We start from the raw sequence: 23,937 nt of genomic DNA, 5'->3' as shown, positions 1-23,937 counted from the left end.
CAATTGAAAGGGAAACTGGAAATATATTCTGTAATAAAGATAAATGGAACAGTACTAGATTACACGTGACACGTGCAAAAATTATGACATGATTAACTAGCTATCAGTTTAAGGGTACTAAGGGGTATATCCATGTGGGTACAAATAACCTGAAATATAAATGAATTAATGACTTGTTCAGGAAATAAGGTCATGCTAAAGAGAAAGTATCATGAGAATGAATAAAATGTTCTTGTGCCTGCAATTCTTGTCTTATGGAGGAAATTTTTTTTTTTTAATCAGGCAGGCCTGATAAAAAAAAATTTCCTCCTTAATGTTTTATTTTATACATGTAATAAAGAAAATTCTTTTTAAACAATGCCAGCAATAATTCATCTTTTCTTAACAAATTGCAGCACTTAGCACATGTACCTTAAGTTTTAATAAAAAATTTTTAAAATATGCCTGTGTTTTACACCTTTTATTTTCAAAAAAAATAAAAATAAATAATTCGACTGAAACTTCAAAATAATGTTTTAGACATAAAATAGAAAGTCTCTTATTCTCTATCATTTTCCAGTTTAAATGACCGCTAAGTGTGCAAAATTTCAAACATGTGCATATATTTCTGCTTATTATGTATATAAAAAATTAATAGAAAAAAAAACAAAAAACAAATATATGTTCTTGTTTATACTCCGGCATAACCACCAGGTCAATGGAGTTTACAATAAATCGATCAATACAAATGTTAATCGTATTTAGCAGTCACGGGCTTGAACCCCAGTCCACTCAAAGAGAGTGCACTATGATACTTGTGCCCTTGACCACTTAGCTACATCAGGCCTAAATCTTACATATTTTATATTATTAGTTACTTCTGTTTTCAGGTTTATTTCAAAAGTTATTTCAAGTTTGGAATGCTTCACAGTGTATGAAATTTGAAACCACGTTTCTTTTTGCACTGTAGTGACCCATCTGGAAAGAATATCAAGTTTCATATAATCATCGTTACTCCATGAAAACAAACAAGTAACCTGAACCTTTAAACAAACAGAATCAGTGCTTGCCCTGTATCATCCTACTCTTCAAGCAAAAAAAGCCATTTAGATGTAGACAGTGGCAAGTAATCTGACAATTTCTTGCATGCAATTTTTTTTAATTTAAATGTAATTATGGATTCAAAGGGAAAAAGGTAAGCATAACACGTCCAATGACTGATGAGGGAATTGTCACTAATGGTCCACTTGCAAATTATGGTCTTTATGGACTGTTGTATTTGAGGCTTACCTGTCAGGTTACATACAACCACTAGGTTAAGGGTTACTATGAGTAATAGCAAAATTATCAAAGAAATGAGCTTATATAGTATTAGACAAAAAAAAAAAAAAATAATAATAAAATAAGTAATCCACAACCCACTTCATTTGCCCATTCCTTCTTACAACTTGTCTTGTCCTCTAAAGCTTTCAAACCACATACTCCTGAATAAAAAGAAGCGTGCAGTTTCAACAATCAATTACTCCAGCTGAAGGCAACCTTATACATATCTATCCAGCAAGTAACCTTTTCCAATTAAAATTGGTCCCCCTCTGTGTGTTCCCTAGAAAGAGAAGGATGCCTTTTAAGTTTTAGTTTATTCAATTCATTTAAAGCCTCAAGGCTACAAGAACTGCTAATTTGGAGCATTGCATGAATGGCAAAGGTTTGTTTACAACATGGGACAAAACCACATCTTCTCTATGGGTTCTTGTGTTCAATCTGTAATTACCTTTAAACACAGAAAGAAACACTGAAACAGGTTAAAAAAAAAAAACATCAGCAGTCACATACCACTGGGAAAAAACATGTTTAAGCCATTCTAAAGGATGAATCATGGTTGGGAAAAGCCAAAAAATAAAAATATAATTTTTCTATATAGTTAATACCACAAGTATTGTAAATAAATTAAACGATTTTGAGCTTTTGATTAGATCAAGCCATGACAACATAAAAGGACTAATGGAGAAGTTGCATCTTCATCTCCTATCCAGAGATGGGAATGAATAATTTCTTTATGGGGGGAGTACAGAGCTCAGGAGAAATAGGGAAGATCAAAGAGGAAAAAAAACTCTGTAGAAGTGATCAGTCTACTCATAATCAGATCAAATATGGTTATTGGGCCTGTGTGGTGAAAGATGATAGTCAGGGCATGTTACAAACCAAATAATTCACAGGAGTATAACACAAATCTCTTGAGGCAATCTGAATAAGCAGACCAAGTGAGGACTTCACTGTGCCTCACAGATTTCTGACCATCTGGATCATTGTTATTTATTACAACATATTAGAGAAAGTACAAGAGTGCTCTAATATCTTCAACTTGGTTCTCATCCAGGATCCAAACAGTCCAAAATTTGACAATGCAGGAACCAATAATGGGTAGTCACCACAAAAGTATGAAATGGGTGGACTGAGATGTTTCTTACACTCTCTTAAATGGAGTGACATGTGTTTCTCCAGTTAACAAAGAACTATCCTGAAAGCCACAAATGCATTTGTTCCAGTAGAGTTATTCCCCAAAAGAAAGATGCCGAAGTAGATAACAATAGAGATTAACAATTTAATTCAGCAAAAATTAAAAAGCATGAGATAAATTATCACAGGATAGATTTATGTGAGTAGTAAATATAACAAAACCACTGATAGAGGAAGATAGGCAAAAACTGAATACAAGAAACTGCTAGCAAAGAGAGCTAACATAGTTCTTTTTGTATGTGAACACAAAAAAGAAGAGTATTCAGACAGACACAGGCCCTTACTTTATCAAAGTGGAAGAGTCATAGGAAGCATAGCAAAAATGGCAGACAAGTTGGAATGAGTGGTAGCCAGATTAGGTTCTCTGCAATGGTGTTTACAGTTGAAAAGTCATTTGAGCCATGACAGAACTGAATAAGGAGTTGACTGCTGTAAATTAAATGATACAGAAATCTCAAAGAATCTGTTGGAAAGAATCTATATGATTAACTAGCTATCAGTTTAAGGGTACTAAGGGGTATATCCATGTGGGTACAAATAACTTGAAATATAAATGAACTGATGTCTTATGGAGGAATTTTTTTTTTTTTTTTTTTTTAATATCAGGTAGGCCTGATAAAAAAATTTCCTCCATAATGTTTTATTTTAAATTCTGTATTAAAGAAAGAATTCTTTTTAAACAATGCCAGCAACAATTTATCTTTTCTTAACAAATTGCAGCACTTAGCACATGTACCTAATGAAGCTGAGTGAAGCTAAGTCTCCAGGAATGGATGACATACTTCCTGTTTCAGTGAAAAAAAGCTGTACATGAGCGTAACATCATGTTGGAGCTATTAATGAGATCAATATCAACAGCACAATCTTCCCTGCCGTGGTCCGCATTCCTTGTTCCCTTCTGCAAATGGTGTAAAAGATGTGATAGGCAACTACAAACCAATGAGTTTTACTACTTCACTGGGGAAAGATCGTGCAGTCTGTGATTAAGGATATGATACAGACCATCTTGATAGGAATGGAGTCCATAATGGATACCAGCATGGGTTTGTGAAGCGTAAGTCTTGCCTGAAAGATCTAGTTAATTATTATGACAAAGTCACAAAACAGCTGGATGCAAGAAATAACTTTGACATTATTCACTATGAATTAAGTAAAGCTTTTAATATAGTTCCCAATGAAGGCCATCACAAACTAAAGCAAATGGGGATTGTCTGACCACGAGTTGACTAAAAGATAGAACACAGCAGTCATAAATGGACATTCCTCAGGGTGGACCAGTATAGTAAGTGGAATCCCTTGAGGATCAACACTGAAGCTACTCCTGTTTCCGATCTTCCTAAATGACATTGACCAATTTGCTTCTAAATGGTTTGCCTGTTGGAGAGGCTCCTGGATGGAAGAGCTTTAACTACTGGAACTGGAGAGACTGAGTTTATAAAACTTTGGGCAAACCGGTATGAAACAGCAGGAAGAGAGATGACTAAAGGTCCTGGTAAAAAGAGTGTTAGGGATCATGAGGCACTACCTGAAGATGAACAATTCTGAAAGGCTAAAAGGTTTGGAGAAAAACTTATTACTGAAGTTGCAGAAAAGTTCATAGATTAATTCTGGAAAAGGAGGGAAGGGGAAATAAGTGGGGTGACAAGTGAAAAGTAAGCTACATATTAAATCTTAGCTGCTCGTTGGAGGTGTTAACCTTGACATCATGTGATTTCACCAAAACTTCCACGCAGAAAAGATTTCAGTATGCTGTGCTAAATGTAACTTTGTTTACTGTTAAATAATGAACCCCTGAAGCTTGATGAAAGCTTCCTTCAAATGTCCTTTAGTGAATGATGAATCAGTGACAATGATTTTTTTTCCCATTTTGATGTCATCATAATTAACAATGCCATTAATATTTCACTGCCAGTATAGTTAGATCCACTGCCCTGGATATTAACATGGTTTATGTTAATTCGTAATAGCATATAACAGAGCTATGATGCTCAATGCATCCTACGTTGATATCAATATTTGTAGAAGAATAAGAGAAATTTACCTCAATATGATACGGAGAACACTTCCGTATGATCCTCTCCAGAAATTAAAATGAATAAAAGATTAATGCAAAATGATTACAGTAAAAAAATCAATTGAAAAACAATTCAAAAATTTAAAGTTACGTAAATTTTGAAAAACTTATTTTCCCTCCTGAAGCTGACAGTGCTTTTCGATTGTATGTTGTGATCAAGGGAATGGAAATTATGGAGTATGTGAGCTTGAATCTTAAACAGAGAGATTGTCTTCGCGCATGAGCAATTATTTGTCTTAGAGTGCAAAAGACCAAAAATCGGACATTAGATATGGACAGTGAAAGTTAATAGAATTCTTAGGTAATTTAATTTCGATGGTTTCTACAATTAATAGTCTCGTATAATTATATTGGACACTAAGTATTTTGGCCTCGTTAAATAAAAATGTATGGTTTTCGTTAACATGGAAGGTTAATTCTGCCACTGCCGAACAAGAAGCACGCACTGAGGACGTGTGCTGTTTTACTCAAATATTCAGCGGAAATCACATAGATTTCTTGGTAAGACAAGTCACAATCACTGCAAGAAATGTATACCAAGTCTTTTATTTGTGTCACAAAAGAGGAAAGGACTGAGTGATTGTTCACTATATGTATTGATTCCTGAAGTGTCAAGAATGGGGAAAAAAAAAAAGCCAGTGGCCATTTTTGGCTTTTCTGAGGCATGAAGTAGATCCCATTTCATCCTATGGGTCCATTCCACATTCGATCATATTGAAGCATAATTTCTGGTTTTCTACAATCAACCACGGTTGCTATCTACAGCACTGTCAAAGTGTAAGCACTGTGTAGGAGCACATTTCTGTTTCTTTTTTTTTTTGTGTTAAAGCTCTTTTTTTTTCCTTTCTTCTTCTTTTTCTCAGTGAACCAAGTGTTTTTTAATAATATTTCAATAGTCAAAGACAATGGTTCTACCATTATGTCTCTCTTTTTGAATATTCCAAAACTGTAATCTCTTTGGATTCTAGCTAAAAAAAAAAAAAAAACTGTAAACACTGCTAATCAGTGTTTTTTCTCTTTTGAGTCTGTTTCTACTGACCAACCATTCTTATTCCACATATTTTCAAAAAGTTAACTTCCTACATGATACTTACCTATTAAAAAAAAAAAAAAAAAACAACACATTTGTTAGAAAGCTAATTTGATCTTCATCTGTTCTTCTAACATCTGATATGAATCACTATGTGGGTTACTATTACATTTTCGAAAGGACAATTGGTGTTCTTGCTGCATGGATATTTTGGAGGCCAGCAGTTTTTCTTCATTTAGTGACTTCATTCTTTTTGATATAGTCACACTTTCAGTTTGTGCTACTGTGATGTTGACATTCTCAAAATGTCAGCATCATCACAGATGCTGAGGTTCTCATATGTGCTAACTTCATCAATGGATGAAATAATAAAAGTAATAGAAATGATCACAGGAAAATCTACAATTCCAGATTCTGTGGACTGTTATTAGGTGCACAGGAACTGAAAAATCACTCAAAAATTGTACATAATGTAAAATGTTTTGCAAATTCAGTTGTAAAAATTACAGTAGAATGTCGGTTATCTGGAATAATTTGAAAGACTGATTTTTTATTTATTTTTTTATTATTAATGGTAGTATTTGAGACAAGTTTATTATGTTACAAGGGTATTTCTATCTGTTTTTTTCTTTTATACATCTGGTTGGAAACCACGAGTGATAAGAGTTAGTCATTTGCTTCCATGCACTCAATTTTCCATGGCATATTTTGTTTTCTTCATTTCACATTATGTTTAGTTTAGCTCCAGATTCGGTAAGAATAATATCAGCCCAAAACTGCAATTTATTATTTTTTGCAGTTTTTTTTTTTACAGTAAATGTCAACGAAAAGAAATAGAACTAAAATTGGCAGAAAAACAGGAAGCACGTGATATAATCAAAGTGATATTGTTAAGGAACTTTAGATTCATTAGCAAAAAAAAAAAAAAAACACTGGTCACAACAAACAAAACAATTGAACATTATTTTAAAAAAATTACTTTAAATTTTTTTCTACATAAAATTGGCAGTAAAATATTGTGGATACTGGAGTTGTGTATGTCCATCCAAGATAACCTTTGATAATCTCCTGGCTTCTCCCCACCAAAAAAGTACTTTTATTTCTTTCTCTCTGTCTCTAGGGTCAGACTGGAAAGAGTGAACTACCTCCCACATAGTTTTTTCTTCCCTCCCCAAGTGAATGAAGGAAACCAGAAATTTCAGATACCTAACTGAATATACACACATATGGAAGTGTGAGAATTTTTATGTATAAGTTATTATTTTTAATTAAATTTTTTCCCCAAGATATTTAAAAAAAAAGTCTTTCTTTTACTGTAATACATTATATAACAGAATTTATTTAATCTTACCTTATGTTTGATTATCCAGAAAATTTGGCTATCCAGAAAAGTGTCAATTATTCTGAATAACTGATGCTCTACTATATTATGAACAGAAATGTTCATAATATTTTTTATTAAATTAATAAAAAAAATATGAAAATTCAAAAAACATTTAATCTTATTATAAAAATAAAAATAATTATTTGAACTTCCTTTTGTTTTAACTGTGTTAAAATATGACACTAGCCAAAATTTAAATTATTTTTTTTGTAAAAAATATCAATAAATTACAACCATTAGAATTTCATAAACAAGAAAGAGACCATCTATCATTAAAAAAGAGAATATAATCAGACTTTGGAAAGCCTTGCCTTTTCATTTCAAACTCTGTAAGAGGAAACAACCATTCTTGCAGAACAAAACTTTCACATGCAATATTGTGGCGCCTCCGTAGCCAGGTGGGAAGGAGCAGCAGTGCGTAGCACGCGCTTCTTGATTAGACCGGGGTTCGAGCCCGTCACCACCAAATAGGGAGGATGCGGAAAGGTCAGGGAATGACCACCGCATATCCGGAGCAATATGGCCTTAGTTGCTAATGCTCCTAAAAACCAAATAACAACAACAACATGCAATATTGTAATTCAATTGCACGCAGTACAAGAACACACTGCACGGAAACACAATAAGGTTGTTTATTTATAAATTACTTGTATATCATACACATAATAATATAATGTATTGTTTACTTACAAGGCTTCTCCCCACCAAAAAAGTACACGTACACACTCTCACTCTCTCGACTGGAAAGAGTGAACTAACTCCCACAGTTTTTTCTTCCCTCCCCAAGTGAATGAAGGAAACCGGAAATTTCAGGAAATGAACCTTCTTTTGCTTCATTCGGTAAACAGCTACTCTGTCAAAGCAAAAGAAGTGCCTTTATTACAGCTGCAGCTAAGAATGAAATGCAAGTTTCCTAATGTACAACACTTTATGGTGAATTTTTCCTGCATGTGTGATAATGAAAAGAGAATCTTTGCCTTGAAATTTTTAATGGCATCAAATGCATATCAAGGAAATATTGCAGTATTCAGTAACAATGCAAATTTGAGAAAGCAATCAATTACTTGTAGCATATCCCCCCTTCTGTTTCTTCTTAATTTGCACACAAGGTGAGAGGTATGTGAAGTTCATTCAGCACCGGTTTTCAAAGTATAACACAACTATCAAAAGAAATTTCTTGAAATTTTGTTAGATCAAATATACATCCAGAAAACGTGCTGTACTAATATTGTTCCCTAAAAACAATTACAATAACACAATTTTTTTTTTTTTTTTTTTTTTAATCAAATGTGCATTGTAGTGTTATCAGTCTTACATCAGTTTTTCCCATTTCTAGTGTGACTTCCAATAGACAAATTTCCTTGATTTTGTTAGTAGATGCAATACACATTGAAGAAACGAAGTACAATGTTTTTGTTTTTCAAAAACAATTTGTTCCAGTTCTTTTGGTTTATGCCAAGAAGCAGTTGCATGCATTCTTTCTCTTTTTTTTGTATCACCTTAGCAATGACACTGTACATGTGAATGATGGCCTCTTCTGCATCGCTCACTGCTCTGTGTAAGTTGATTCATTTTAGCCAGCGACAGATCACACACGTACAAAATTCAAACAAATGTAGTGACGCATTATACACTGGTGTGCAAAACTTAAGGACCAGTCAGGTTTTCACCTGTAGCTTCTCATAGGAGTGGCCAGGATATGGGAAAAGCATATCAAAGGAAATGAGGGAAACAACACCAACACAACAACGGAAACAAAATGGTACAGAGGGACTTTATTCAAAAATGGCAACATAGCACTGCCAAAGATGGAACAAAGGGAAGAGGTGGTCCTCAGTAGGAGATATGGCCACCCCTAATGTCAATGCAGGCTTTGCACCGCTTGTTCATACTTAGAACAATGTTGTTAAGTTCTTGCAGTAACATCGTCCATTCCTCTGTCAGCACCATCTTCAGCTGGTGAACTTTTCTGGTGGGTGTGGACGTGCCGCTAGGCATCTCTCCAGACCGTCCCATATGTGTTCAATGGGATTTAGATTGGCGGAATGGGCAGGCCAATCCATACAAACAATGTCCTCACTTTCCAAAAGCATATCAACAGCTGCAGTGCGATGGGGTGTGGCGTTATCACCCATAAACACGAACTCGGGGCAAATGGCACCTTGGAACAGATGCACATGGGGAAGGATTGCCTCAGTACAGTAGCATGCACTGGTTACAATACCCACCTCCCAGTATCTGGAGTTGTGTATGTCCATCCAAGATAACACCTTCCCCGGACAAGAACATCTCAACCGCCATATCGATCCCTCTCAGTGATGTTTGCTGGGTGATACCGTGTGCCAACCTCTCGACAGATTAGCTGATGTCCAGAATCTCTGCTGAGACTGAATCTACTCTCATCAGTAAAGCACACCTTACCCCATTGCACTGCTGTCCAGTCCTTGTGTTCAATGCACCACTGTAAACAGTGTCTATGATGGACAGGTGTTAAAGGGACACAGTGTGCTAGCTGTCGGGCAAACAATCCACCTTGTGGAGTCGCCTGGCCACAGTAAACCACGATATCCTGAGTCCTGAGCAGCTGGTTTGCAATGGATCCTACTGTCTGGTGTCAGTCCCTCTTGGCCTGTAGGAGTATATAGCAGTCATCATTGGGCATTGTTTTTCGTGGACAACCACCACTGGTTCTTCTAACAGCTGTACCTGTCGTTCTGAAACACAACCATGCACGTGAGATGATGCTATGGGTGATACCGAACTCTGCAGCCACACTCTTCACACTTCGACCTTCCTCAAGCTTCCCAATTATTCGACCCCAGTTAAAGTCATCCAGATGTTGTCTACTGGCCACTTCGTTGTCTGTAGCACCGTATGAAACCAATCAAATGTCTGTAACAACAATAATGCTCACCATTTGGTAATTTACACATAACTGCTGCTTTTATCTGTTTATAGCTCTCTCATCACAATTAAAATTTTTGCATGTGCACCAGCTTTCTACTGAATGGCCACTGTTATGCAAATCGCCACAGGCTGTTTCATTTGATTTTGTAGTTGTAACCTTTAGAAATAATGTTGGTCTTTTAAGTTTTGCACACCAGTGTATAATCAAGGTCAATGCCTGATTGATTTTTCCCAAGAATAATTAGCAAAATGCATACCTGATCGTATATTTTTGCTGTTTCCACATTAAAAATTTAGATTTTCCTAAAATTTAAAGTTGGAAAATTAAAGAAAACACTTCTGTTTATGTATATTCAGAGTTTCAATTTTGTCAATAGAGTAGAAATTACAGAAATAATTAGTTAATTGTCGTGGTGAGTTGTGTCATAACGTTCCAGACAGGGTACGGGACTGGAGCTGAGTTAAGAAAGAATTATAATGCATAATTAAGAATTAATGCACTATGATACTTTGATAGCTTTTTGTTAGATACTGCTCTTATGCAGTAACAGCAGTATCTAACAAAAATAATGGAAATTTCTCACACAATTTTGTACTGAAGATCAGTGTTTCCCAACCTTTTTTTGTAACAGTTAACCCCAAAACCCAACTAATTATAGAAGGGGGGGGGGAAGAACCAATCATTCTAGAAGTTATATTTACACCCAAAGAATTCATTGTTTGGCTTCTCAGTTTCTCATATCCAAAGTTAAAAAAAGTAATCATCCGTTATCACATATTTTTATCCATGATATCAACTTCAGCTTTTGCATCTACAAAGATAAATTTGCATATCATTTCACAATTTGAGTTAATTATTAAATACAAAATTATGAAAATAATGGTTTGCAGAAATTACTAACTGACATCGTAACTCAGGATATCATAAGCATCATGATAATAGTAGAACCATTATCCTAATGGATAAGAGTTATGAATGTTTTCATTACTTTGCATATACGAGGTGTGATAATTTAATTTGTGGACTGGTGCAAGATCTTATCTTAATTATCATCTAAATCTTCTGTGGATTTCTCCTCAAAATACTCTCCCTTGAGCTTTACAAACTTATGCCACCATCGTACCCATGCATTAAATGCTTCTTGCAAGCCATATTTCAGAAGACTGCAAAGTGCTTCCAGTGTAGCTCTGTGAACATTGTTGTTGGACATGAAAAGCTTGCCTTTCACAGTGCTTTCTTCAGATGTGGAAACAGGAAGAAATCACACAGGGCTGTCCAGTTAATAAGGAGAATGTGGCAGAACCTCGACACACATGGCAGCGATGACGGGTTGCACAACATTAGCCATATGGGGCCTGGTATTATCTTGATGGAGAAACTAATTCACGCTGCAGAAAGTTCTTGATGTTTCTCATGAATGGCACAGCAAAGATTTATTATGCTTCCCTATTCATAGTTGTTCCATGAGGCACAAAATGTGTAACAAGAATACCTTTTATGTCAAAAAAACAAGAACAATGTCAGCCAAACAAGAAGCTTGAAATATTTTAGGTCTTGGTGAATTAGAATGCTTCCACTCACTCGACTATTGTTTTGTCTCTGTATCATAGTGAACAATCCAAGTTTCATCACAAATCACTATTTGATTTAACAAGCTTTTGATCCTGTGTTTCAGAATGATCAATCATTTCTTTGCACAAGTCTATTGTTTACTGTTTCTGTTCTGGAGTCAAATTGTGTGGAATCCAGCAGGCACAGATTTGTAACATTTTCACATGATCTTTCACAATACTGAGAGCACTACCGTATGAAATGGACATTCTAACAGCTAATTCGCCTGTTTTCAAGGTTTCCTGGGCTTTTTTTGCTCAGGAGTTGTCAAGGAGGAAGGCTGACCAGGTCTCAGGCCATCTGCAACAGACTCATGGCCTTCACTGGATGGCCATATTTAAATGGGTGCTATTTAAATATTGCTGTCCTACCAAGACACTTATTACCACAAGTTTCATTATCTCTTTAAATGTTTCCGATGCATTTAAGCCCCACCTGACACAATAATGAATCACACATTGCTGTTCACTCTGTATGTCCGACATGTTACTTGCTTCAAAATGATCATCAGTGGCATGCAGCTAAAAAAAAAAAAACAAAAAAACTCTTCATGCAACACTAGCTCGAGTACTGGCATGCGCACAAGGAGTGCTCAGTAGCAATCAGGGAGAGCACTTCTAGCAGCAGTTATAGAACATTCGCATGGTAAAAATAAAATCTTGCACCAGTATGCGAATTAAACGATCACCCCCTTATACGTGAAATCCAGATCTAGGATTCCCCCCCCCCCAACTATTCCTTCATTATTTTGATAGAAAAATTGAGTGAAGTGTTGAGAGAGAGAGAGTCATTGGGAAGGAATTTCTTCAAGTCACGTAGCTCCTTGAGGAGCTGTTGTGGCCACCAACAATTTCCTCCAACTGCATCGATCTTGTGCTTTATGAGCGACATCGCAAACTGTCTTGCCCAGAAGGTTACTGATCCCTTATTCATTTTCAACAATCAGACAGACTTAAATTAAGATCTGATCTCTGATTCCTCTGCCCTTTCTTCAAGTTTTCTTGAAATTCTGTTTAGTATGATTTTAAGAATTTTGCTAGCATGAGAAATTAGGCTAATAGTCCTGTAATTTGAATCAACTTTCAGTTCTTTTTTTGGTAAGAGAATGAAAATTAATTTCTTCCAATCTGATGGCCACTGTCCAGTTTCCCAAATCTTTACAATCATTTTATGAAAAACCTGTAGCTTTAATCAATTCCAGGTGACTTGCGACACATCAGTTCTCTGATGGCTTGACATGACATGTCAAGCCATCTAGGCATGACAGCCACCACAGGATTGGGAATTTTTTTCCCCCTCAAAGTTTACTCCTCTAGATCTGCTGTGTTTTGAGTTAACAGGGTTACCTCGGGAAGAATGTGGTTCTTCACCATGCACGGATGGTCTTAGGTAAGTGATGGTGAGATGAAACTCTGTCCTCAAGACCCTTGGCCCCGAAGGAATTTACAGGTTAAATAAACCAACCACTGAACATTAAAACTGGAACTTTATTTTTGACCTTTATAACCCAACCACCATGGCCTTCTGCAATCCACTTGGATCACATTTTTTTAGACAAGTAAATCACGGAATCTGTCATAAATTCAGGTAAACTAAAATTATATTAATGCATTCTCAAATATTATTGAATAAAACTAGTTTTGAAAACTTTCATTGCCAAATTAAAGGAAATCCATCAAGGAAAGCTTGCGACCAAAAATATTGTTTGTCAAGAGGTTTGACAATGCACTGTAGTGAAAAACGTCAGCTAATAAACCGAACTAAATTAAAATTTATTTTCTTTTATTAACAATAATTACTCATTTTAAAATTTAATAATAAAATCATTTAGGCTAAAGAAACACATTATTATCCCTTATTAATCCATAAGATATATTGTTCACATATGGAATTCTTATGCATCCAAACAAAAAGCCAATGCTGCATAACTGCTATGATGTCAAAGGTATTGCTTTTTTTTTTTTTTTTTTTTTTTTTTTAAAAATAGAAGTTTTTCTTTTATTGGTTAACAATAATTACTCATATTTTTAAATTTAATAATAAACTATCATTGAAAATTTCATTTTATTGAAATATACTTGTAAATGTCAGTAACTAACATTTACAAGTATATTTCCTTCCCTTCTCATGCATCGCCAACTACCATCATAAAATGGATAAACTTTAAGTTACAGTCATGAACCTAAGTATGAATGGGGGAAGGGGGGGGAAGAAGTCAAATCCAGTAAAAAAAAAAAAAAAAAAAAAGACTGATTCTCTGTCATAAATCCAGAGCTGACAGCTGTGTGTGTGTGCTTATAAAATACTAGTGTAAAAACAACTAATGCTAGTGCCAACTTTGGCAGAGCAGTCAAGTTTTCAAAAACAAAAATTTTTCTACTAAGTGCTGGATACCACTTGAGACTCTTACTTAAATTATGGTTGTACTTGAACAGATGCTAGTTACCTGGGTATATATATATTCTTTGCATAATGCTACATAAATGAATTTGCTGATTTATTTACACACTTCAAAATTTCATTAAATGCATTTTTTTTTGTCTGCTATCAAGTGATTGATTATAAATAAACCTACCATGATGTCGTATACAAAGCGAAAACAGTTGCCGATCTTGTCAATGTTGCTTTTGCCTCTTTTGATACAATAACACCATCAGGAAGCTGTAAGAAAAACATTAGCTGTTAAGTTAATAATGTTCAATTTTTTTCCTAAAAAGGCACTTGCCATGATGGAGAGGTCAATAATAAGTTAAATTACTTTCCTCAACGACAATAATTAGCAAAATTGAAAAAATAAAACAAAAACTAAGGTGAGAATCTTATCATGATGGAAGGTATCTGTTACCATAAAGACATGACCGGCCTGGCAATTCCTATTTTCTTAATATAGGAAGAATTCTTCAGTCACAACAAGAATGCTTTGTTTGTAATGCATTATAACCTACTCCTTTAATCCATCTGTTTTGGTACAACTTTGTTTCAAAATAAAAACAGTGAGACATTAAAATTATTCCTCAATAGTTTATTTAGCCTACTGAGGTTAAGATACTTACATAAATAATTACAAACACCTAAAAGCAGTATTTCTACAAAATAAATTAATTTCTTAGCATGCACACACACAAAAATAGCTAAGGTAGGGATCATTAGGATTTGATGTTGTCAAACAATTCTGAGAACTGATAAACATCACATTAAAATTTACAAAATCTTAATGAAACAGCATTTATTCAACATGCTTATAAAATGTGTTGTAATCAAACAGTTATATCCTATAATGGTAAATAATCAGAAAAGGCATTTGTAGATTAAAACTTTATAATTATGTTTCAAAACTTTTTCTCTGTTTATTCATCTCTGAAAAAGTAATTTTTCTGCTAAATTATACTAAAGAGAATTAATAGTGTCTTCAAAAAGAAGGTACTTCAAATGTTTTTTGCGGATTAGTATTATTATTAAGGCCAACCGATGCAAGGCGGTCTTTTACTGCATAAGAGAAAAAATAATTATAAAAATAAAATAGGATATTCATATCATTTCCATTTGCACAAAGAAACTATCCAATTTCACTTTTAAATTAGAGATCCATTGCCTGCAATGTTGGCAAGTAACTTATTTCAGTGATCGACAACCCACTCTGCCCACAGGCAAACTTCACGAGATTGAGACTTGTTATTCCCTGATTTTATATTTGTGACCCCCACCAATTTGTCTCACCTAACAGGAAGACTAGACCTTCTTCATTCATTTTACTCAACCCCTTACTTAGATATGCAGCTGCCAAACTGTAGTTCACATCTAAGCTGTTCTTCATATGTGCATCGATTTGCCCTCATTACTAATCTAGTCACTGTTCTTTGAATCCTCTCCAGAAGCTGAGTCATTTTAGGCACATCAGCACAAGTGCCTATTGCCTTCATCACGTCTCTCTGTCTCTCCATCTGTAACAACTATTCCAGTGGATGGATTTTCATGAAATTTTATATTCGGTTCATGTACAACCAGTGGTGAGCTCTGAATATTTTAACAATGGGTTTGCAGTTTTGCTGACTTTTTATTCCTTTTTTTTACAACTAGGGAAATATAATGGATACATTTTTTTCATGACAAAATTTTAATATTGTGAATAAAAAATAACATGAAATATTTCCCATACCAAAAATAAACTATCACAAAACATTCTAGAATATAAAAACAAATATTACATAAAAAACAAACTATTCCAGAAAAGGTACACAAAAATCAGTTTACATGAAAAAAAATTATTACACAAATATTCAAGAAAAATTTCAATCTTCTGCTTTGCTCAACAGTTGAGTTATGATTATGGAGGAAAGATCTGATGATTTGACATAACGATCAAATTGAAGCAATGGTTTTTCATTTAGATTTATGGTCACCATATCTGCAAAGTGTTTAATTGTCAAAGATATGCTTTTTAATGTTATAGTATTATTCATTACGTAGAAAGCTCGCTCAGTGTCAGCACTGCTAATCACAATGATTTCAAGGATATTTCTGGCATTTTTAAATGAAAAGTTGTTGGGTTTTTTAGGAGCACTGGCAACTAATGCTATGTTCCTCCGTGTATATAGTCTGTAAAAATTGCACAAGTTCTGAGGCAGATTTTGTTTGCTGGACGAAAAACTAAACTTTCTGGGAGACAAACCATGTTACCCTCACCCAAGACCAATCAAAAAAGACCCATAAGAATGCCTCTGCCATCGACATGATTCAAACACAGGTCTTTACCATCTGGTGTGGGGAGGATGGCGATCCTACCAACTGTGTTTGTGCTACCTACGAGAGCTTAATCAAAATGTGAATTTCACTCGATTTTAAAGATAAAATGTCTTCGACAAAATCTATAAAATCATAAATAATTAATTCATTTTATTTTACTCTTTTTTTAATTCATTTCACTCTTGCCATGGAGATGAAAGTTCTTCCATATTCCCCGTTTCCGGGTAGCATATGCTTAATTTATTTCAACTCATCGTCACTATCATTATTTCTTTATTTAATTTAAAATTATTCTGTTGCATTAATAACTGATCTTTTAAGGATAAAACAATGCAGTTTAACTTGTCACAAGGTAATTTTTTAAACATGTTCTTACTTTCAATTTTGATTCCTTAAAATTCTTTTGACTTCAAACATGCTCTCAATTTTAGCTTCATAATTTCCTTCAGAATTTTTCAAATTAGCAAATAGCACTGATAGTTTGAATAATTAATTTATCTGCTTTTATTATGGTGATGCTGCAACTTTGTAAAGCTTCTGAAAGGTAAGAGAGCTACTGCAGGATTCAATCATTAGTGACAAATCATTAAGAAATTCCAGATTTAAGTTGGTCTAATTCCTCCACACTGCAACTGTAGTCCTCAAGCTACAAGCTGCCCATCGTGGCCTGAACACACAACCAATCTTTATAATTGTAACAATCCTTAAATTGCGCTAGTTTTTTTGGAAATTGGTGATAATGCATTTTTTTTTTTAAATTATTGCCTGTATGCCATTATATTTTGGAACATTTTCTTCACAGTGATGGCCTCAATTCAGTTTCAAAATTGCCAACATTTCATCTTCGGAAAGTTTATTTAATATCTTGATTGTCCTAATTCTTCCCCCCCCCCTCCCACCGACATTGCTACTGTGACATATAAACATAGACAGGAGAAATTTGCTGGAAGGTGTGGATCACTCACTTCTCTGAAAAACAGATGACTGCTTGCTGGAGTAAAGGAGAATCACAACACAGGTTGGCCAGGGGCTATTATCAGTGTCAGGCATACGCCTTAATCTTCTTACTGGCTACAGAAAGCATTTGACTAGCACGACTTCTCAGTATGTGGGACAGGTGGCTGCATAGGTTTTATGGGCACCACTAACATTGCAGAATAGTACCTTTAACCCCTTAATTCGCACTTTCCAATTGCCCAAAGGCAGGAACATACTTAAAGTCTCTCGTAATCCATTCACTATATGCAAATTTTCTTTGTTCTACAGTAACTATTTTAAATGTAATTACAAAGAGGAATTCAAAAAAAATTTGCTATAAAGAAGTTTGTTAAACAGAGGTCCAATTTTGTAATTAAATCAAAAATGAAGCAATTTTAAAATACGTAACGGCCCAGTGCACCCCTAAAATGCTGCGGCTGGGGCCTGGCTCACCCCACCAGAGTTCTAGCTCTGGATAATCAATAATTGAATTCAGGATTTAATTTGTAAAATAAATAATCATTTTCACAATGGGCTTGCAAATTAAAAAAAAAAAAAAACCTAACAAAGGGCTCTTGCGAGCCTACTATAGCTCACCACTGTGTACAACACATGTTCAAGTTATAAGGTCTCCAAATTTATTTCTCATAATGTACACAAGATACAGAGGTGACACTTGCCTCACTTTTAAACACAGTCTCCTTGAAAGCTGCACACATTTTTTGCACCTGTTCTTCCAAGTTGTGAAGGCCATGGCAAAGCTTACTTTGGAGGTATGTTCAACCCACTGGTAAATGGCAGAAGCAGATGCTGGCTAGGAAATTCGCCATAAAGAACATCCAGCCTTCATTGTTGAGAACAACTAAAAGTGAAAGGTGCAAGATCAGACATGTATGGAGGATGTGGGATAACCTCATTTTTTCTTTAAAATAAATTTTTCACACTTCCAGAACGATGTGGTGAAGCATTGTACTATGGAGACTAATGCAATTCAATCTGTGTGGATGTTTTTTCTGAAGTGCTGGGAACAGCAACCATCATTTTCTCTGCACTTTCAGCAACACAGAACTTGGGCAGTGGTGAATGAGTGCTTCCATTGGGGATACTCACTTTTCATTTCTGGAATGAAGTGTGGAACCATGTTTCATCCATCGTGACAATCAAGAAAAAGCACTGCTTTGCACAAGTTGACACGACTGTCTTTTTGTTCCTGGGAAAGCTGCCTTGGAACCCAACAAGCTGACACCTTGCTCATTCTGAGGTTTTTGTGGAGTATAATTAATTGTAAGCACAGATTTAATAGAAATGCCTGTAGCTGTTGCAATTTCATTGGCTGTTGAACTTCTATCGCCTAAAACCATTTCCTCACCCCAGCAGATGTTGGCCTTGGAACAAATGGTTCAACATCTTGGTTCACATCCTTCACAAAACTTATTGTACCCAGCTATGAACATTTTTCACATCCATAAGTCCTACAGGACACACTTCTAACATTTCCCATTGGATATCAATTGGACTTTTCCAGCAAGATGCAAAAATTCGATAATGACATATTCTTTATGAGTGAAGGATACCATAAAGTATTATAAACACAGTATACTGATCAGGGTGTTATAATCAATATGATACTGCACTGCATGCACTTCCATTTTCTGAAAACATTCAGAATTAACTGACAGACTAAAAGCAGTCCTGTGTAAATACTTTTTTTGAGAAATATGCAGCAAAATGCAAGGTCTTAGACTTGGGGAATAGCAACCCCCGAATTATATTATACATTTGGTGGAACTGAATGAAAAACAGAGGAAGAAAGGGATCTTGCAATTATAATGAAGTTTTGGGGCAGATATGAAGTTTTCTGAGTAGTGTAAACAGGCAGCCAGGAAAGCCCATAGTGTCCTATCGATGATTTTATTCAACGTTATCTGTATAGATAGGAGGTCATAGTCCCACTTTATAAAGCGAATTATTTGAGAAAAGATACTGAGCTTCTTGAAAGGATCCAAAGATGGGCAATCTCATGGTGAGATCAGCAAAAGGGCAACCAATGAGGAAAGACTGATTATGTGGACTACAGAGCTTTGCAACCAGGCACCTTGGCAGTGACTTAATTGAAGTTAAGGCTCTGATAGGGGCTAGTAATCAAAGTTAACAAGTAAGTCACTGATTGCTGGAACAGGTTGCCTTCCCAGGTAGGTAAGGCTCTTAATTCTCTTAACTACTCTTTTTTTTTTTTTTTTTTTTTTCTGGCCAGTGTAGCAAAAGGCTGTGGCTTCCTTGACTATATAGCCTTTCATAAAGGCGACTACGATGGTCTGAGAGAGTATTTAAATTCTGTACAGTGGAACCAACTGATGATGTTACCAACAGCAAATTCAAAAAACTTATCTTGGAAGCTACTAGGCTTTACATACCAACTAAGAAATATTGTTCAAGGTTTAGGCCTAAATGGATGTCAGATGAACTAATGAGACACATGGCAGAGAAGAAAAATGCATGGGATACATATAAATTAACATGTGACACAGAAGCCCACGATAGATATAAGCTGATCTGTAACCAAGTTACAAAGGAGATTAGGCAGGCGACGGCAGATTACGAGAAATCTTTGGCAAACGATGCAAAGAAAAACAGCAAAGAGTTCTTTACTTATGTAAACTCTAGAAGGAAGGGGATGAATCAGATTGGTCCACTTGATATCGATGGTTCAACTGTCGATGATCCTGCTCAAGTAGCTAACAAACTAAATGAATATTTTACACCGACATTCACACATGAGTTATTCAGCGAGAGGAATGCCAGAGGTGTATTCAACTCTAGCAGTAAGCTAGATAATCTTGTAATAACAGAGTAAAGTGGAGGAGAAACTGTTGAAGATAAACACAAGAAAAGGCACATGGGGTGGATGGGATCTATCCAGTTATATTAAAGGAGGCAGCAAAGGAAGTAAGCAAACCCTTAGCCATAATTATGAGAGTTTCCTTGGACTCAGGGGAGATACCCATGGACTGGAGATGTGCAAATGTGATCCCAATTCACAAAGGAGGATCAAAGGCTGACACAAGTAATTATAGACCTGTGAGTTTAACTTCTGTTTCAGGAAAATTAATGGAGGCCTTGGTTAAAGAAGCACTGCAGGATCATCTAGACAAGACTTCAGTTATAGCTCGGACACAGCATGGTTATGTTAAGGGAAAGTCTTGCCTAACCAATTTGATTGGATACTATGATGCAGTCACAAAAGAACTGTATGTAGGGAATAACTTTGATATTATATATTTGGATCTTAGAAAGGCTTTTGATACTGTTGCACATGGAAGATTGCTGCACAAATTGGAGCAGTGTGGCACTGGAGGCAAATTGCTGCTATGGATAAAGGGATGGTTGAGTGGGAGAAGACAAGGTGGTAATCAATGGACACTGCTCATCGTGGACTAATGTTATTAGTGGAGTCCCTCAGGGTTCAGTGTTGGGTCCATTATTGTTTACTGTATTTATAAATGATATTGGTATATTAAGCTTAATGTCAAAGTTCGCAGATGATACAAAGATTGGCAGGGTTGTTAAGGACACTACTGATGCTATGCTGCTGCAATAGGATCTGGAAAGGTTGAGCAGATAGGCTGAGAGGTGGCAAATGAAGTTTAACATTGACAAATGTAAAGTACTACATATGGGAAACAGCAACCCAGAGCAACGTATCAACTCTGTGGTACTACACTGACAGTGGTAGAGGATGAAAAGGACCTGGGGGTTATTGTGCAGGCAGATATGAAGTTCTTTGAGCAGTGGAGACGGGCTTCAAGAGTAGCTCATGGTGTCGTGTCAATGATCCACAGGAATTTTTCTAGCAGGGATAAGGAGGTGATTATTCCCTTATATAAGACAATTGTCTGGCCACACCTTGAATACTGTATACAGGTCTGGAGGCCTCACATCAAGAAGGATGTAGAGCTGCTGGAACATGTAAAGAAGAAAAGGGCAACAAGATTAGTGAATGGAACAAAGGGTTGCTCTTACAAAGAAAGGTTTAAGTTTTCCAAATTACAGTGTCTGGAAACTAGGCACCGGCAAGGTGATCTGATAGAGGTGTATAAAGTCTTGAATGGTCTGAGCATGCTCAATGCCAATGGGATTCTTCCTCTTGCTCAGAATAATCACCTGAGAGGGCACAAATTCAGATTGAGGAAAGACAGATGTAGGATAGCTGTGCAGAAATTGGCCTTTAGCCAGTGGGTAGTTGGTTGGTAGAACAGACTTCCATCCCTTGTTGGTTGTGGAAGTTGATAGCCTAAATAAATTTAAGGCTCAGCTGGACAGGTATTTCGAACAAACGGAGGGGTGAAATGGAAGTGTGCTGTTTTTTTTTTTTTTTGGCTGATGCTGCATAAGCTTGCTTTCTTGCATCATATGCCTCTACTAATGCTAATAGCTATTACTATAATCTTAATAATTAATTAATGAGGATACAACTACATAGTCCATTAAAAAGGTTCCTGGAATCACAAACTGGTATTTAAGTGGTTTGTACTATGACTAAGGTTTCACGGGACACTGACCATGCATGACAAGTGGGAAATGGCTTGACCACTTCACTCATGTCACAGCTGACTGATTACAGAATGTCACAGTTTAAACAGCATAACAGAGTTCTTTAAACTTGGGATAAATGCTACAGGAACACTGCAAGCATTATAGAGAACTTAGAGATGATACTCTGAAGAAAACAGCAGATTATGAGTGGTTTAAATCTTTTAAAAATGGACATGAAACACTGGATGAACTTCACAGTGGACACCCTTCGTCATGAAACGAGGAAAATGTCATGAAAGTGAAGGAACTTGTGCAAGATGATAGGCAAATAACTGTTGGTGAGATTGCTCATGAAGCTGGACTGTCTGTAAGCTCAGTACACACAATCCTGATGCAGGGTTTAGAGATGTATCACAAGTTTGTTCTGTGTCTGCTGTTGGATGATCAAATGGAAAGCCATTGCAGGAAATCTGTTTGAAAAATCTATGCAGAATTTGAGCTTCTTAAGAAAAGTGGTCATCAGGGATAAGAGCTGGACATCTGCCTAAAACCCCAAGGTGGAAGCATCCAAATGGCACACAAAAAGGTCCTCATGTCCCAAGAAATCTTGGGTAACAAAATCCGTCAAAGTCATGCTGATCATTTTTAATTTTTTTTTTCAATGATGAGCATAGAACATCACAAATTTGTGAGTGAATGGGGAAAAGCATTATTGCTGCTTACTATATTAATGTTAGCTGGATCCATCACCATGACAATGTGCCCAATCAAACAGCAATGGCTTTTCAGCAATTCTTGACTTGGGGTGGGGGGGGGAATGGTCATGCAACAGACTCCCTACTCACCTGACCTTCCACAATCTGACTTCTGGCTATTCCCTAAACTGCCTAAAGATTGTTATACTTCAAACTATCTAGCCTGTAAAACAATACCACTATCATCATCTCTTTACTGCAAGTCATTTCACACCACACTGATTCACTCAACATCTTTCCTGGTCTGACCCAGAGAACATCTGTCACCTTCAAGCAGTTTTTGATCAAAAGCATCACTCCCTCTATCTCTCTCTCTCTCTCCTGAACAAGCAATATTCACCAAAATGAAATTCACCTTGCATCTGAGTGGTATCATGTCCAAGTAAATCCAACTACACCAGCATTAAATGACTTGATCAAAAGTTAAAATTAATTTACTCCCTTTTAAATACCACTGGAATTATTTTATCCTCTTCTGTTTAAGTGAATATCATCTTTACAAAGTTAACATAAAAGATCTTTAAAAAATCGTGAATACCAACTTTACAAAATAAATTCCATCTACCAACTATGGCATTCTGAGAAAAAAAAAAAAAAAAAAAAATTTTTCCCATTAGGCTTAAGGGACTCAAATAAAACAAGTTAATCCACAAGCTTTCATCAAGAAATCTTGATCATCTGGGTGGAACACTTAATTCCACCCAGATGATAAAGATTTCTTGATGCATACACAAGAACACTTAGTCCCTTCTTGCAACACTTTAACATAAACCATCATAACTAATTCATCAGTTGCATTTAAGTTTGAAATTATTAGTCTGAACATATATACCATGTACCCACTAGTACTACTATGAGTTTATAAATAAATTTTTATATTGTCAATTTTTGCATCTGAGTAACAACTCAGATTCAATGCCAAATGTCTTTCTTACAGAATATGTTCCCTGTTTCTGTTACAACTGAATCCCCTCCTGCAGAACCAAAGCATTCCCAACACAGCAGTCTCTGATGAGTCCTGAGACTGAATTTGCTCTAGAATATCAACTCACTTCTTCAATAATCAACTGTGTATAAAGAAAGGAATTGCATTCTGAAATGGTACTGGAAGTAAAAAAAACTGCAAGAAGGTTCAGTATATGGGACAAAGGCACTAATATATCTTAACAATAACAACAAGTTTGAAGAACATGGAACTTTTCATAACATTAATAAGGAAAGCTGTGCAGAAGAAACCATCCACACCATTAAAATCTATGATCAGTTACTAAAGTCAAAGTTCTGCATTTGAGTTAATCAAGTATTATGAGAATCTTAAAGAACAGGTGGTTCTAACTTTTCATACTTATACTAATAATATTATTATTAGCCATACATATGGTGCAAGGAAACCTGGGGCTTATGCTGCACCAGCAAAAAAAAAAA

The 23,937-nt window shown here is 35.6% G+C and overlaps 1 protein-coding gene across 3 annotated transcripts in view; it reads right to left on the bottom strand.

Annotated features, from left to right (window-relative positions):
* The window catches only part of LOC150083919 (DNA polymerase epsilon subunit 3-like), a 77,879-nt gene that overhangs the window by 14,249 nt on the left and 39,693 nt on the right, over positions 1-23,937 (bottom strand). For all 3 annotated transcript variants that reach the window (XM_090374960.1, XM_090374962.1, XM_090374961.1), the window contains exon 3: positions 14,079-14,164. In XM_090374960.1, the coding sequence (XP_090231086.1) occupies positions 14,079-14,164 (86 nt within the window). The remainder of the gene's footprint in view (positions 1-14,078; positions 14,165-23,937) is intronic.

The sequence above is a fragment of the Mastigoproctus giganteus genome, chromosome 6 (genome assembly GCF_048544385.1).
Source record: "Mastigoproctus giganteus isolate SK-2022 chromosome 6, ASM4854438v1, whole genome shotgun sequence".
NCBI lineage: Eukaryota > Metazoa > Arthropoda > Arachnida > Uropygi > Thelyphonidae > Mastigoproctus > Mastigoproctus giganteus.
Note: the sequence above shows the minus strand (reverse complement) of the source record. Positions and strands in the feature narration are given on the sequence as shown.